The 14,577-nt window shown below is 38.7% G+C and overlaps 3 protein-coding genes and 1 long non-coding RNA gene across 15 annotated transcripts in view; 3 read left to right on the top strand and 1 right to left on the bottom strand.

Moving 5' to 3' along the window:
* The window catches only part of cadpsb (Ca2+-dependent activator protein for secretion b), a 66,135-nt gene extending 61,184 nt beyond the window's left edge, over positions 1–4,951 (top strand). For all 11 annotated transcript variants that reach the window (XM_077014432.1, XM_077014430.1, XM_077014429.1 and 8 more), the window contains 2 exons: positions 3,368–3,472; positions 3,602–4,951. In XM_077014432.1, coding sequence (XP_076870547.1) covers positions 3,368–3,472; positions 3,602–3,778 — 282 coding nt within the window. In that variant the 3' untranslated portion in view covers positions 3,779–4,951. The remainder of the gene's footprint in view (positions 1–3,367; positions 3,473–3,601) is intronic.
* A 253-nt stretch (positions 4,952–5,204) lies between these two features.
* On the top strand, positions 5,205–7,899 carry cplane2 (ciliogenesis and planar polarity effector 2). Of its 2 annotated transcripts, none has more exons than XM_077014417.1 (5): positions 5,205–5,387; positions 6,334–6,486; positions 6,718–6,842; positions 6,921–7,057; positions 7,274–7,899. In XM_077014417.1, the coding sequence occupies exons 1-5, from the start codon at positions 5,279–5,281 to the stop codon at positions 7,509–7,511; spliced, it is 762 nt and encodes a 253-aa protein (XP_076870532.1). In that variant the 5' UTR covers positions 5,205–5,278; the 3' UTR covers positions 7,512–7,899. The 2 variants fall into 2 exon arrangements, with proteins under 2 accessions (XP_076870532.1, XP_076870533.1); XM_077014418.1 differs by lacking the exon at positions 5,205–5,387 and adding an exon at positions 5,704–5,829.
* A 115-nt stretch (positions 7,900–8,014) lies between these two features.
* On the bottom strand, positions 8,015–9,500 carry LOC143521513 (uncharacterized). Its single transcript, XR_013132789.1, has 3 exons — positions 8,920–9,500; positions 8,670–8,786; positions 8,015–8,449 (listed from the first exon to the last, which is right to left on the bottom strand). It is a non-coding gene; the product is annotated as an uncharacterized LOC143521513 (long non-coding RNA).
* Positions 9,501–9,619: 119 nt separating this feature from the next.
* Positions 9,620–14,103, top strand: wdr82 (WD repeat domain 82). Its single transcript, XM_077014416.1, has 9 exons — positions 9,620–10,008; positions 10,488–10,585; positions 11,080–11,146; positions 11,396–11,495; positions 11,605–11,721; positions 12,015–12,170; positions 13,335–13,404; positions 13,552–13,694; positions 13,877–14,103. Exons 1-9 carry the CDS (start codon positions 9,848–9,850, stop codon positions 13,904–13,906), a joined length of 942 nt encoding a protein of 313 aa, XP_076870531.1. The 5' UTR covers positions 9,620–9,847; the 3' UTR covers positions 13,907–14,103.
* Positions 14,104–14,577: the final 474 nt, after the last annotated feature.

Below are 14,577 nucleotides of genomic sequence, written 5' to 3'. Positions count from 1 at the left end.
TAGAGAGCACTGTTCAATTTAGAAATAATCCTTTGTGAAACATTTGTCCTTTACTGTTGTACAATGGTGTATGTATGTGTCTAGTGGGAGGTGATTTATTCTGTGTACAGTATATTTGTGCCATTTTTTGTGTGCCACTGTGCGTGCGCGTGTGTGTATGCATTTGTGCGTGCGTGTGCGTGTGTGTGTGTGCGCGTGTGTGTATGTGCGTGCATGTTGTATGTTATGGCTATTTTGAGTTTGTGGTTGCATTTTGACAAGATGCAGCAGAGTGTAGAAGGTACAATACTCGTTTGTGGTGGAGAGTAGTATGAGAGAATGTGTTTGCATGTGTGGGTGAGTGTGAATGTGTGCACACTTCTGTGCGTTGTAGATCCATGTGTCATAGCGAAATGCAGTGTGCTACTCATGCAGATTTTTCTGTCTTTTGAACATGTGTGATGAGCACCATCGATGAGGCATGACTATTGGATCTACTCCTTTCAACATACACTGATCCACTGCATCAGTCAACCATTCATTCTCATTTTATTAGAAATGGGACATTCAGACGAGAGGTTGTATGTCTAGTGTACGTTCTCCATTCAAGCAAAAATATCTTGACCAACTAAATGGTTTAAGCCACAGGTTTTTCTTGCATAAACTGATGTAAGACCAGTTTATAGCTACAGAACGTTTTGATGTTTAAATTATTGTGAAGCATTGGAGGACCTACAGCCTTTCTTTTCCCAAACCGACAATCCCATTAATCCCATTAATCACAGCAATCACACATCATATCAACCCCACCAATCCCATCACTTCTTACCACCAAGCTGTTTCCTAATCACATACTTGCGTGCTCCAAAGATTTTCATTTTCTGGTACTTTTAACATACTCTGAGGATTACTTATTATACAGCCCAGTTACATAACAAACGTTTCGTTTATTTATTCATATAAAAATCAAAGCAAGTTGAGCAAGTTTTTGAGTTGAGCACCACAAAAGGATTGTATATGCTACTACCAAGGATTATCAGAACTTAATACATTAAATGATTTCAACCCATGAACAACTTAAAAATTAATGCCTGAATATGAGAGAAAGCACGCATTTCTGATAAACAGCTAAAGTCTCAATGTCCTATTCATCTCAATGTGTATTTTGTCTATTCATATTTTAACTCCATTCATCCCTATTTTGTTCTGTTCTTGAGACAACACCACCACACCCTCCTTTTATAACAAAGTGGAACTTATCTCTAGATGTCCTACTGTTTGATCACATTCTGTTGAGTGGCATGATTTCTAATCAAATAATCTTCCTGTGTACATCTACTAGCATGACCCACCTCCTAAAGTTCCCGCGTCATACACACACACACACAGCGCTCTGCCCCACCTACTCACCTGCTCCTTCTGCATGCACTGCACGCTCCGATCAATTGTTTGAAGTGGACATGCAAGACAACCAATCGGGCAATCACCAATCAAATAACCAAATAACATAATAACTCAATCAATCACTAATCTAATTAGCATAATCATAACATAGTCACAGTCACTGTTCACTCATTTTACTCACTGAATGAAATAGACAACTATGACGAATTGCAGTGTAACATACAGTGTTACACCAGCAAAATGGAGGGGGAGGGGAATTGTATTTCTGACTTTCAGATCATAATAATTCATCATTGAAAATTGTGAACTTTTCAACATGCAGCTGTGAGATCATAAGCTTCTGGGAGGAACTTGAATCCAGCAGTAACTATTCAAAGATTCAAACCAAAAAATAGAGAATTTAGGTTGGGATAGCAAGCTCACATCTTGAATAGATCATAAGTCTAGGTCTTTATGAGAGAAGAAACATTCATATGTCTAAATATTTAGTGACACTTCACAAGATACTGATAATGAACAGTTCTTCTATAAGCGATATTCACATCATCCATTACTCAAGACATGTGCTGTTCTCTTTGAACTATTACATTAACATGTTTGACATTCTGAATTTCAGGAATTCCCAATAGATATTGTCTTAGATGTAGAGCATATATTACATATGATAACAAAAAATGTTTTAAGATAACAGTACAAGCTCTCCTTGCCTCCGTGCCTGCAGACGTCTCTCACTCGTGCTTTTATATATTGATTTTCAAGTTTTCTGGTTTTGACAATATTTTGTTGGATTTGGGGATGTTTGTACAATATTTGCATTACCTGGTTGATAGCATGGATAAATGCTTTTATTTCAAGGTTTTGTTCATCACATTCAGCATAGTTCTGTTAACATAATGGAAAAGGAAATGTGCTTTATCTAAATTCCAGATTTAATGTGTTACAGCAATTTTGAAGCTATTAAATGCAATTCTCTACATTTAAAATCTGATGGATTTAGGCTTACCCCTAAAATTATTTTTTTTAAAACAATCTGAATTCTAATCTTAGCTTGTTCATGTAACAATTACGAGGAAACAGGAGGTTGAGCAGAGAGCATTTCATAAACGTATAGCTTTGATTAACGACAACACGGTACTTCACAAACACTTAGGGGACAAAGTCAGACAACAACTGACAAAGGATTTAGAAACACACAGACTTAAATACACTGATGATAACAAGAGACGAGTGTTAACACATAACAATAAAGAGACAAGAGACAGGTGTTACCAATAACACAGACGAACACACACTCTAAGATACACACACTGGTGTAAGCACACATAGACACAGATGAACACACACTCTAAAGATACACACACTGGCGTAAGCACACATAGACACAGATGAACGTATAAACGAACACGAGGAGTCAGAGACGGACTGTGACGGTTCATTTTAGCTCCCAGACTATGCTGTATATATATAATATAATATATATATATCTTAAAAATATATTATTCAAGTGTTATTTATTTTGTTGTTAATTATGCAACTCATTAATGCATGATTTGTGTACTTTTTTGCAGATGGTCATATTGCTGGCTCTGTAAATTCATTTATATTGCCTGACTAACCTAGTGCTAAGTGAGGGTGTGATTGTGTCTTGTTGCTATGAATTCTTTGTAATCTGTGTGTGGATGTGCCTGTCAATGTTTGTCTGCATGTGTAAGGATATACTGTATATATGTGTGTGTTTGTGTGTCTTAAGTGTGTGAGTTTGTACGAGCGTGTGTATATGTATAAGAGCTCGGGGAATAAGAATGGGCATACGTGAGCAATCGTGAGTATGTTAGTGTGACCACATCTATGCGTTTGTATACAATATTAATATAGGATTATGTCTATATGTATGTCTAGACACTCGGTCTCTTGCATGGGTTTGTTTGTGTGTGTGTGGGTGTGTGTGTGTTGCTGGAGAACGTTGTGTTTGTGTGCATTGCAGCAATGGTATACAGCAACCATGAATCTTCTGGGAACCTGGCTCACTGACCGAATGGACCAACAGCTCCATGTCTACCAACTTAAAATCCTCATCCGGATTGTAAAGGTACCGTGTACTGGGAGCGTTGTTTGTTTCACTAAACACAGTATTATAGTTAGCTGGTTTGTGTAGATTTTTAGGATTTAATGTGGCTGAGGACAATCAGCAGTATATGACTTTCATTTGTACTTATAGAAAAAATATCGAGACTTTAGGCTGCAAGGTGTTCTTGACTCAACACTGAACAGCAAGATGTATGACACGGTCCGGAACCGACTCACAGTAGAAGAGGCCACTGCTTCCGTCAGAGAGGGTGGCATGCAAGGCATTACCATGAAGGACAGCGATGAAGAGGATGAGGAGGATGATTAGAACACCAGCCCACCTGGTGTCCCATCCCTGCCACCTGAATCCTGGCCCATCGACAACACCCTACCCTACCCCAACTTAGCCTGGTAACAGAAGATGCATGTACCAACTCCAGTTAGTCACTCTAGGACTCCCCTCCCCATCGGCTCGAATTGCCCACAAACAGAGCTAAAGTGAAGAAAAATCGTAATCGTAATTATACTGAGTAAAAAGATACTTTAAGAGTTACAAGAACATGATTGACAATTTTAGCTGTGCGATGATATAGTAATGAATAAAAAACTAACACAGATGTTTGGACTGATTTACTTGGGAATTTATTTCTATGTGTTCCTAAGCAATATGGAGTACCATTTGTTTGACAATGTCGAGTGAGATTATTAGGTGTGTCCCTGTCCAATGCGATAACATATATGGCGCTTCTTTGACGTACTCTTACATACATTAATGGTACATTGTCGTGAAGATGAGTGTATGGATCTTTTTCTTTGTATTGTCTGTTTTCAAAGTGGATGCCAACTGCTTCAAAACTAAAAATGAACATATGTATTTAAGTTAAAAGCTGTTAACTGTAAGTGTCCTCTGTGTCTGCACATTCTCATAAAAAATGTATCAGTTTTAGGTTTTTTTTCCTTTTTAAATTTATTTGTGCTGAGGCTCTGTGACTCTAAAGAGGCTTTTATGTTGCAACTCACCAACAACACATTGTCTCACATTCATCTCAAAATGAAAATGAATTGGTATTCTAGAAAGGCAATATTCTCTTAGCTCCATTTTGATATCTTAGTGGAGAGACGTCTTTTTATTTGGATGTCAGAAATGACCACAAAATATATTTTTGTTCAGTTTAACTTTTACAAAGAAAATAAATTTCTTGCTTTTTTGGTTATTTTAATTTTATGTTCTATTAAAGATGTTGTTTTCTGTTATTACTTCTGTAGCCAGAGATATGTGCCATTTCTGGGGGGTCTCACTATTATTTTGTAAATAAAAAGCTGTACATTGCATTCTGAGCCATCACTGCATGCCTGTGGGTTCCACCTTCTCCAAAAGCTTTTTGTTTTTTTTTCTGTGTCAGTTAGCTGGTGGATTCATTCTTGGGTTTGCCTTATAAATGCCAACAGTTGTAATATGCAAGAGCTGTGGCCTCTCAATAAAGATAACTGTACAAATGCATTGATTGCCTATGTTTACTATGTTTCACATTCTCATAAACTGAGTTATGTACCTTTTTAACAGATTCCTGATGTGTATCCAATTAATTTTAAAACGTAGGTTTATTATATGTAAAATCTTATTTTCAGCTAGTAAAAAAGAATGGAAGAAATTAAATATGTAATAGGCAATATTCACAATTCTGCAATATTCGAATTACTTTTATATGATACGTAGTAGATTGGACTTTTATTTTGATTTTTGGGAAAGTGCACGGCAGCGCACCTCACTACTGCGAAACGCGTCCGCTTAAATTTGTATTACCGGGTAATTTAGCACAGAGATTAAATGCCTTCTGTACCTCTGGGGTCTATCATTGTGTCGGACTGGCACCGCAACCCAGAAAGCAGAGAGTTTTTCAGCAAGATACTGTGCAAGAAAAAACGTCGAAAATTTGGTATGTTTCATCTCTATGGATACCAAGCACGTCAGTCTCCTGTTGAACCTTAGGTTTATCGAGCGTTACGTTTCTATAGCCGGATTTACAACCAAACGTTTAGTAAATGTTAAGCGCATTTACGAAATTTCGGCAGAAAAAAACTGAATTTATTCTTGTTTCCATCCACTACAGTCATGCTAAGAAACTTTAAATGACCTAATCTGTCGTGATTAGGGGCGGCATCGAAACAAGCAAAAATTGAGATATTTCATTGGGTATTAACGTGTTGTACGTCATAATTTATTTGAAATAAATCCTTTTCCATCACCCTTAATTTCATTTCGGCTTTAGCGATATTTTGTGGAACTATTGCACCTCGTCCTAACGCAAAACTCTTGTGTTTGGGTGTTTGCGATGAATTATGGCCTTTTTCCATTCTTCCATTTTGCCTTTTTATATGGTATTTGACAGGCAAAATTGATCTTAAATCATAAAATTTAGAGTTACAGATTAGCACCTCTGTTGTCAAAAACAAAAATGCACTCCAAAGCACGCTTTTTCCACATAAATCATAGGAGCGCTGCTAAGGAGATATCGTTTTGGTGAGGGACCCTCCTCAGCCCTTCAGTAACAGTAGTAATGTGTGTTATTGGGCACCTCTTAGTTACGGGAGTTTGTCAGTTATTGTTGGGCTGAATTGAGAGCCAAAGGCGTGGCATTAGCATGGACAGAAAAATGGAGCCTCCCACCAATGTTCAGGGATTGTTGAAGTGTCCCCACCAATAATTTGATCAAGGGCGTAGAATTCAACAATAACTAACAGATTATGCATGGAAGCAGGCAGGCTACACTCTAAATTCACCCCTAGTGATTCTACTAACTGAAGTTTCTAAAGTAGTGTGTGCATGCTGACAACTTGCTATTTATATTTCCGTCAAAAATTTACTGTGTGTTTCATTATCAGGTCTCCTGGAAGCTCCAGTGATGCCACCTAATTTGAAAGTAGACACTGTTCGCTACAAAGTGTTCATTTCAGGTAAAAGTGGTGTGGGGAAAAGTGCACTTGCTGCTCGCCTGACTGGTCTTGAGATTCCAAACCTGCACTACGAAACCACAGGTAGAACTTTATCATGTTTATCAAGTGGACGTTATTTTGGCACTGGGCTTCTGCACAATAACTTTATCCTCAAATGTTTATAGCTAAATTAGTTTACGTTGTTTTATATATCATTTTGGAGCTGCCACAGCTTTGAATCATTAAGATATTAGGTACTGACAATAATGAAAAGAACACATTTGAGATCTACAAAAACATGTACCAATCATAACAGAGTTTACAACCCCACAGGTATGGAGACATCTGTGGTGTTTTGGCCTGTGAAGCTAAGAGAGACTGGCCGTGTGCTCTTCTTCCATTTCCAGCTGTGGGACTGTGGGGAAAATGTCATGCGTAGATTTGACCACATGCTACCGGTATCAGTGTCTTCCTACAATATACTTTCCTGAGTACACACACTTTATATATTTTTCACTCTGAATTTTTTTCTGCAGTCCTGCAAGGAACATGTGGATGCCATTCTCTTCCTGTTCTCCTTCACTGACCATGGCTCGTTTGAGGACATCTCAAATCAGATGTCTCGGCTCACAGACCCCTCAGACAGAGTTGTCAGATTGGTGGTTGGCACAAAGTATCCTTCAGTCAGAGCTAATAAGCAATTAATTGATTTCATATAGGCTATGCTTAACCTACTACTCTGGGTCCCATTTTTCAGAATATTGTAATGTTAAAATGAGCTTTAAACAATACTTGAACGGAGTCCCAAGGAATGATGTTTATCCCAAAATCCAATAATAGATTATGCTAGATGTGCATTATGTTCTGAGCGTAGACCTTAACTGTACAGATTTGACTTATTTATGCACACAGATGTGACAGAGAGTGAGATTGCGGTGTTTCAGGAGGTGTTGGGTGCGCCAGTCTTCCGTGTGGGAGGTGATGTGAGCAACGGCCTGGGTGAGATCGCACCCTTATTAAACGCCTTGGCAGAAAACCTATGGCACCAAGACTGTGCAAATGCCTCTTATAACTCCCCACTCCCATCCACCTACCCAGAAGATACAGGACCAGAGGTCATTGTATGACCTCAGTTTGGTCAGCCTTGCTTGGAGTCATGTTGTTTCACGTTGTGTGAGACACAATACACCTGGTATGAACTCAAATTACAATGTAAAAGGTCTTGTAAAAGACCATTGCTGTATTATATGTATAGCTATCAACATACTTTCTTCATTGTCATCTGATGCTGCTTCACTAACCTAACACTTTACACTTCTGTATACTGAGTAAGCATTTGACTAAATGTGTTCATTATAATTCTATCATGAAAATTAATACAAGTTTTTAAAATTCAATACAAGCTTGACTACATCAGTCCAAGATTAAGCGGAACCAGCTTCAAGGTCCTGTATGTTGGAAAAATGTTTAATAATTGACAGAGAACTCAATGAACAATAAAGCTACCTCAACTCATTCAGCCATTTTCACTTATTATTAGAAGAATTATTAAATGAATACAAAAGATTAGTATTAATTCAACAGCAACATCAAAAGAATGTAAGTGTTAGTTTCAGAGGCTTACTAATTTCTTCCAAATGTGTATAAAACTCATAAAATGAAATTAATATCAACAAGGTTATATATTCAGAACAATATATTTCACCACATATAATCAGATTAGGTAATTACATGTTTCTTTAAAATTTTTTACTTTGCTGATTGAGATGTTTTATCCTGTAATATACACAAGTCCCAATGAGACACAGATCAATAAATCGTATTTATAAGAGCAAAAAAACAAACAAACAAAAAAAAACATGTCTATATGAAAAATGTAGTGACCTTTGCAGTAAATCTATAGTCCTGTTCCAACTGTTGTCTGATTCTATATCTTATGCTTGCAAGCAGTAACTGTTAATGCACCACCTTTCCCCATGGATGATGTCACTGACATGGGGTCCACATCTGCTGGAAACTGGCATTTGTGTGAAAATGTATCCATGATTGTGCCGTCTGGTGCAAGCTGGTCAACAGTGAGAAACAAATAGGAAGAAAACACTGTTCAGAAAAGAACAAATGTGGAACATGAGGAAATTCAAAGTTAGAGGAACTTTCTGTGTTAGCTGTAAGCATGGCTGGAGTGTTTATATCCCCACAGTCTCCCAAAAGTTAAATACCCTACAAAGTTCGCTCTCATAATCTTTCTATTCTGTGTAGCTGCTGTAGTATTATTTTGCTTTTACCTTCTCAGCAGAAACTTGAATGAGGTTATTTGAAGAGGTTACAATCACTTGCTCTGGTGAGAATGCACTCACATCCACTGTGAATATGTACATGTTTCCCACAGTGCAGACGTTCCCCTTTAGACAACATAGTTTTGCTGTTGAAGTGAAGCTTAATAAATCCCTAAATTACAATTATCTGACTTGCAGGTACATTGCATCAAATGTAGTATGCATTTTAGTTAGATTTGAAAAGGTGATCTAAACCTACCTTTGGATCAGAAGTTGACATTATGACGTTTTTTTGTACTCCGTAAACAAGGAGGAGTTTCTCTTCTAAAATACACAATATACAAATAGACTAAAATATATTTTTTAAGTGTCTAGAAGCATTGAAGCATTACACCTATTTCTTCACTCTCTTCTGCTCCACTGTCTCCACCAAGTGTCTTGGAGATTGTTGTTGGAGTTGCGGTTTAATAAGGTTGAGGTTAATATGATGTCTATGTGAAATATTTATCATGTAAGAGAGAAGTTAATCTTGAATCCTAATAATATTCATCCATTTTTCATTCGTCTATAATATGTTTAGTGTTTGTATTAACAGATTTAGGGAAATAACATGAGAGGCCATGATAGGTAATATGAGGCCAACTTCACTTCATATTACAAATACATAGATGTGGAAAATTTGTATTCAACATAGCGATTACACACATGCAGTTATGCAGTATCTGGAGAACTGATGTGACATTCTAACCCTATGCCTCACAAACATTAATTATCATATCCACTCTAAGCAGCTTACTGGGGTTTCTGCAAACATAATGGAACATTATATCATATGCCAAATAAAATGAGAAATTAGTCATATAACAAATTTAAACTTATAAGCCTTTTTAACGTCACTCGTGCTAGGGCTTTTATTCTGAAGGTAATTTTGAGTTCGTAACGGACATTTGGTTGTATCGTAAAATTTCTAATTTCACCGGCAGGCAACACCTACTGTTAGCAAAAATTGTGCAGGCGGGCTTTTCCATAGATGACTGAGAAATACATCTAAATACATTTTCATTTCCAAAACGATCTTACGTACATAAAATTAGTCTAGAATTATTGCCTAAATCGACTCCGATCAATTTGATTTTGTGGTGAAGAAGAAGCCTGCGCCTGGCCAGGCACAAAGCAAGGCCACCGCCATGAAGCTCACGGACAATGTGCTGCGGAGTTTCAGGGTTGCGAAGGTGTTCCGAGAAAATTCGGACAAAATCAACTGCTTTGACTTCAGTTCAAACGGCGAGACGGTGATATCAAGCAGCGACGATGACTCGATTGTCTTGTACGACTGCCAGGAGGGAAAGTGAGTAAGAAAGTACTTTAGTTTATAGCCCGGGCTCCTCGACCAATGCTCAATAACGTAACGGGTAGGTACGGCGCCTTTAGGCCTAAAAGCCTCGGCCTCGCGTAACTAACCCGGCCAGTTAGTGTTACATGGTTGACGCCGCCTCGTTCAAAGAATTGTCCCTAACGGCACTCTCGGGCTAATCCCATTTCGAACCTAGGTTAACAGTTTATTTAGCTAGATAAACGCTCTCTTTCTCAGCTAATAATTTTAAGATGTCGTTTAGCAGATCATTAGCTAGCTTTGCTAATTTCCTCTCGTCGCTTTACTTGTAATTATTAGCCATTTGTTTTTTTTCTTTGCAAAGAAACATTTAAAGCGCGTGTAAATTTACGCAGATTTTTTGTGTGCCTTGACCAAATTCTGCAATTACGGTTGTTTTCTAGATAATTATAATGGAACGATTTCTTTGCCCTGCTAAATTGTTTACAATACAGACCCAAGCGGACCCTGTACAGTAAAAAGTATGGAGTGGACCTCATCAGGTACACGCATGCTGCCAACACAGTCGTCTACAGCTCCAACAAGATTGATGGTATGTATCTTTGAAAGCCCATTCCATGTTTTGTCGAACATTTGTAAGTTATAGGTCTGTGAAACATGTTTATTAAATTAAATGTGAAGTAGTAATAAGCATTTGATCACCCTTCCCTGACCCCTCTACACAATGCTTGTTCAGGGCTACCAGGCTGTGCCCACTCTGGCTTGAGGTAGTTGTTTGTACAGTTTGAGGGTCTGTGATTCTGCCCTTTCAAGGAGCTAACTGTACAGACTACTGCCTTGCCCAGGCTGGTGCCCACTCATCTAAACCGCTACCTGGATATCAGCACCAACAGGAACTTTGATACTGGTTTAAATGTAAAATTTATTGGACTAGAACTGGAATTTGTCATCAACTGATTTTAAAATTCAATCATAAAACATCCTGTGAAACTCTAAGCTTTTTTACACTTCCCCATATAAAGTGCTTGAAATGCTTTGTTGGATTGGTTGATAAAGTCTGTCTTCTTACTTTCTGTATTAATGTAGACACTATACGCTACCTGTCTCTACATGACAATAAGTACATACGTTACTTTCCTGGGCACAGTAAAAGGTAAGGAAGATGAAAATGCTGTTTTACACTAATGTGACGTGACCTAAGAGGTTAGAAGATTGAAAGCTTAACACCAATGTTCAGTGACACAATAATCAAACTCGAGTAACCATATTACTATATTTACAGTAATTTGTATTGGTTTAGCTACATTAGGACTTTGGACTACAGTTGAACCTTGAGATTGTGTTGATAGTCGTGTTTGACATTTTTGACCATGTGACTTATACCTTGGATTATAATTTGCAGGGTTGTCGCCCTCTCCATGTCGCCAGTTGATGACACCTTCATCTCGGGCTCCCTGGATAAAACCATTCGGCTATGGGACCTTCGGTCTCCTAACTGTCAGGTAAAGCCTCTTGTGCTCTGAGTTGAGGGACTTTTATTCTTTGGTGTTGTCCGATGTTGTGAGTCCAGTGCTCCCGTCAGGCTGATGAGAATCCTCTCTGTGGTCACAGGGCCTGATGCATCTGCAGGGAAAGCCAGTGTGTTCATTTGATCCCGAGGGCCTGATATTTGCTGCAGGTGTCAACTCTGAGATGGTGAAGCTCTATGACCTGCGTTCTTTTGACAAAGTAAGAGTCTGGTAAATTCACCGAACATCAGTACCTGTGGTGATATTTAGGAGGGAGTATTTTTTCTTTTTTTTTCTTTCATAGGGGCAGGAAATGTAAAATTTAAGATGAATACATTTCAACGGTTGTTTCTCATTGTTGCATCCATCTGCTTTTCAGAAATCCCTAATTAAACTTTTAGAAATTAGAGGAATGTACAAATTCCACCAGAGGCGAGCCAGGTCTTTGCCATTGTTAATGGAGTGCAGTTCAAGTAGCCAAATGGCAAAATGTTCTCACATTGTCTTCTGTAGGGTCCCTTTGCTACATTCAAACTCCAGTACGAACGCACGTGTGAGTGGACCGGCCTCAAATTCAGCAATGACGGCAAGCTCATCCTGGTCTCCAGCAACGGGGGAACGCTCAGACTGCTCGATGCTTTCAAAGGGGCTGTACTGCATTCATTTGGGGTGAGTGCGCTCTGTTTTGGTTAAGCCTCTTATTTGGCTGCCAATAGCCACATTTGGATCATATTAGTTTAGCAGGAGGCGTCTGTAATAATTTTTTTAGTACATGTGTCTTCAGTGATAAACATCTTGCATCCAGACAGCAATAAAATTCCTCACAGGTGCTGTGAGTTTCTAATAGGTCGTATTTTCTACAAGCTCGGCTGTTTGTGACTCGTGTTGATCACGTTAAGTTTACAACATGTCATCCAAGCAGTTGAAGAACCACAGGACTGGGGGAGGGTTATCGTAGCTTGGGGTGAAACTTGGACAAAGCGGTGATCTGAAAAAACGATTTGTTAGTACGCCTTTCCACCCCCTATCCTGGAACGCGTTGATCTGGGGGAGGCAGCATCTTTGTGGAAAGTCTTGGAGGAGTGTTTTGACAGGACTGCTGGGTTTCATCAACAGCATAAGGTGTTTTGGCCTGTGGATTTTCACGAGAAGTTACAAGCAGGACTTTATCCAACTTTACTCTTTTTGGAATCCAGCATTTGTTTTCATTGTTTTGCTTAAGTCATAAGTCATGCCGGATTGTAACTCTAGACTGTATATGATTTATGGCCATTTGCAAAGGCAATAAATGCATATTAACAATAGACAATGAATTAATAATGAATAGAATTTGCAGATCTCAAATCCTTGGTGGCCAGTGGTTCAAGTCCCTGGTCTGTTTGGGATAGTGGTGATTTCTATGTGATGATTTATCTTCAACAGAGTTGGGGAGCAGGCAATGTGTATTTATAATGACTTGCAACCAACTTAAGAGACTATGGTTAGAGATGGAAAAAAGAGAAAATATTACGCTTCTTTGCATTCACTTGATCCATAACAGCTAAAGTTTGCAAAAAGACAATGTGTCAGAGGCAGGATACAGTCAGCTCTACTACATTTGGGGAGAACTTAGAGGATCAGTGGGCACATGTAGCCCCAGACAACAGCTCTCACATAATTATTTGTATTAAATCATTTTTGTGTTCATGGCCTTTTTTATGCAAAGTGCTTTGTGTAAATCATTGGTGACGAATTGCCTGGCTGGTGATCTGTAACGTAATGTTTGTTTGGGGGGGGGGGGGGGGTTTGGTCATTGTGTTTAAATCCATTTCCTTTGATTATTATGCTTGACAGGGCTACAACAACAGTAAAGGTGTGATTCTAGAAGCTTCCTTCACCCCAGACTCTCAGTTTGTCATGATAGGTAAGCCGAATACATTTACTATCTGTAGTACTACAGGGTACTACAGTACTACATGGACCACAATGCAAAAAAAAAAAGTATTTTGTTGGGGGGGCGTTATTTGTCCATGTCATGCGGCAGAGCTTTGAGTGCAGCTTGGTTCTCCAGGTTCAGAGGACGGGAAGATCCACGTGTGGAACGCTGAAAGCGGGATGAAGGTAGCGGTGCTGGATGGGAAGCATACGGGGCCCGTCACCTGCCTGCAGTTTAACCCCAAGTTCATGACCTTTGCCAGTGCCTGTTCTAACATGGTGAGATATTGCTCGGATACATCACACTGAGATTGAATGAAAGTAGGTGTATGATTGTCTTCATTATTAGGAACATGTCCCATTTCCTGCCTAGTCAGCTCTGATGTAAAGACTTCTAAATACAGCAGGTCTGAATTTGTATGTGCTTTAAAAGATACTAAATTCTCTTCTCACTTCCACAGGCATTTTGGTTACCCACGATTGATGACTGAGAATGAAACTGTTCTCTTAACGTGACTTTAACTTTGGCAAGCTGCTCCAGTCCAACAGATGGCAGCATGTACTCTGCCAATAGCTCGCTGGGACTGCTCGCTCTACTGTAAATATGTTGGCAATGAAGCAAAGATGTATTTCTTTATGTTCATTTTATACTTATCATTAAACAATGTTTTTTTGTAAAACAGTCTAATCTATTTGTGATGTGCATTTATTTGTGAAGATAATGTTTGCTCTAAATGCTAAATATAGTCGTCTAAATACAGGACTCTACAAACGTCTTCGATTATTTTGAAAAAAATTTAAATGCTATTTTCTTCCCAATTACATCAGTCAGCGTATGGTGAGTTACTTTTATGCACTTTATATTTGTTTTTATGCCAGTCATATAATTTTATTTCGTCGTATTTACCCCCCACACTTTAAAGGCCGGTCCATGAAATTACTGTCTGACGTAACAGGTCCGTGGTACAAAAAAGGGTTGGGGACCGCTGCTCTAAATGGTCGGAAAATGCCACTTTTTGAAACCATGCTTCATCCCCCTATCTCTAATCTCGTTCTGCTTGAATAAATGCTGGTTGATGATGGGGTTAGTGTCACTTGACTGTTCTATAGCACCATGATTCCATGATGTCTTATCCCAGCAAGAGTCTGGTAGCTTTTGTTT

This window comes from Brachyhypopomus gauderio, chromosome 8 (genome assembly GCF_052324685.1).
Source record: "Brachyhypopomus gauderio isolate BG-103 chromosome 8, BGAUD_0.2, whole genome shotgun sequence".
Classification (NCBI taxonomy): Eukaryota; Metazoa; Chordata; class Actinopteri; order Gymnotiformes; family Hypopomidae; genus Brachyhypopomus; species Brachyhypopomus gauderio.
Note: the sequence above shows the minus strand (reverse complement) of the source record. Positions and strands in the feature narration are given on the sequence as shown.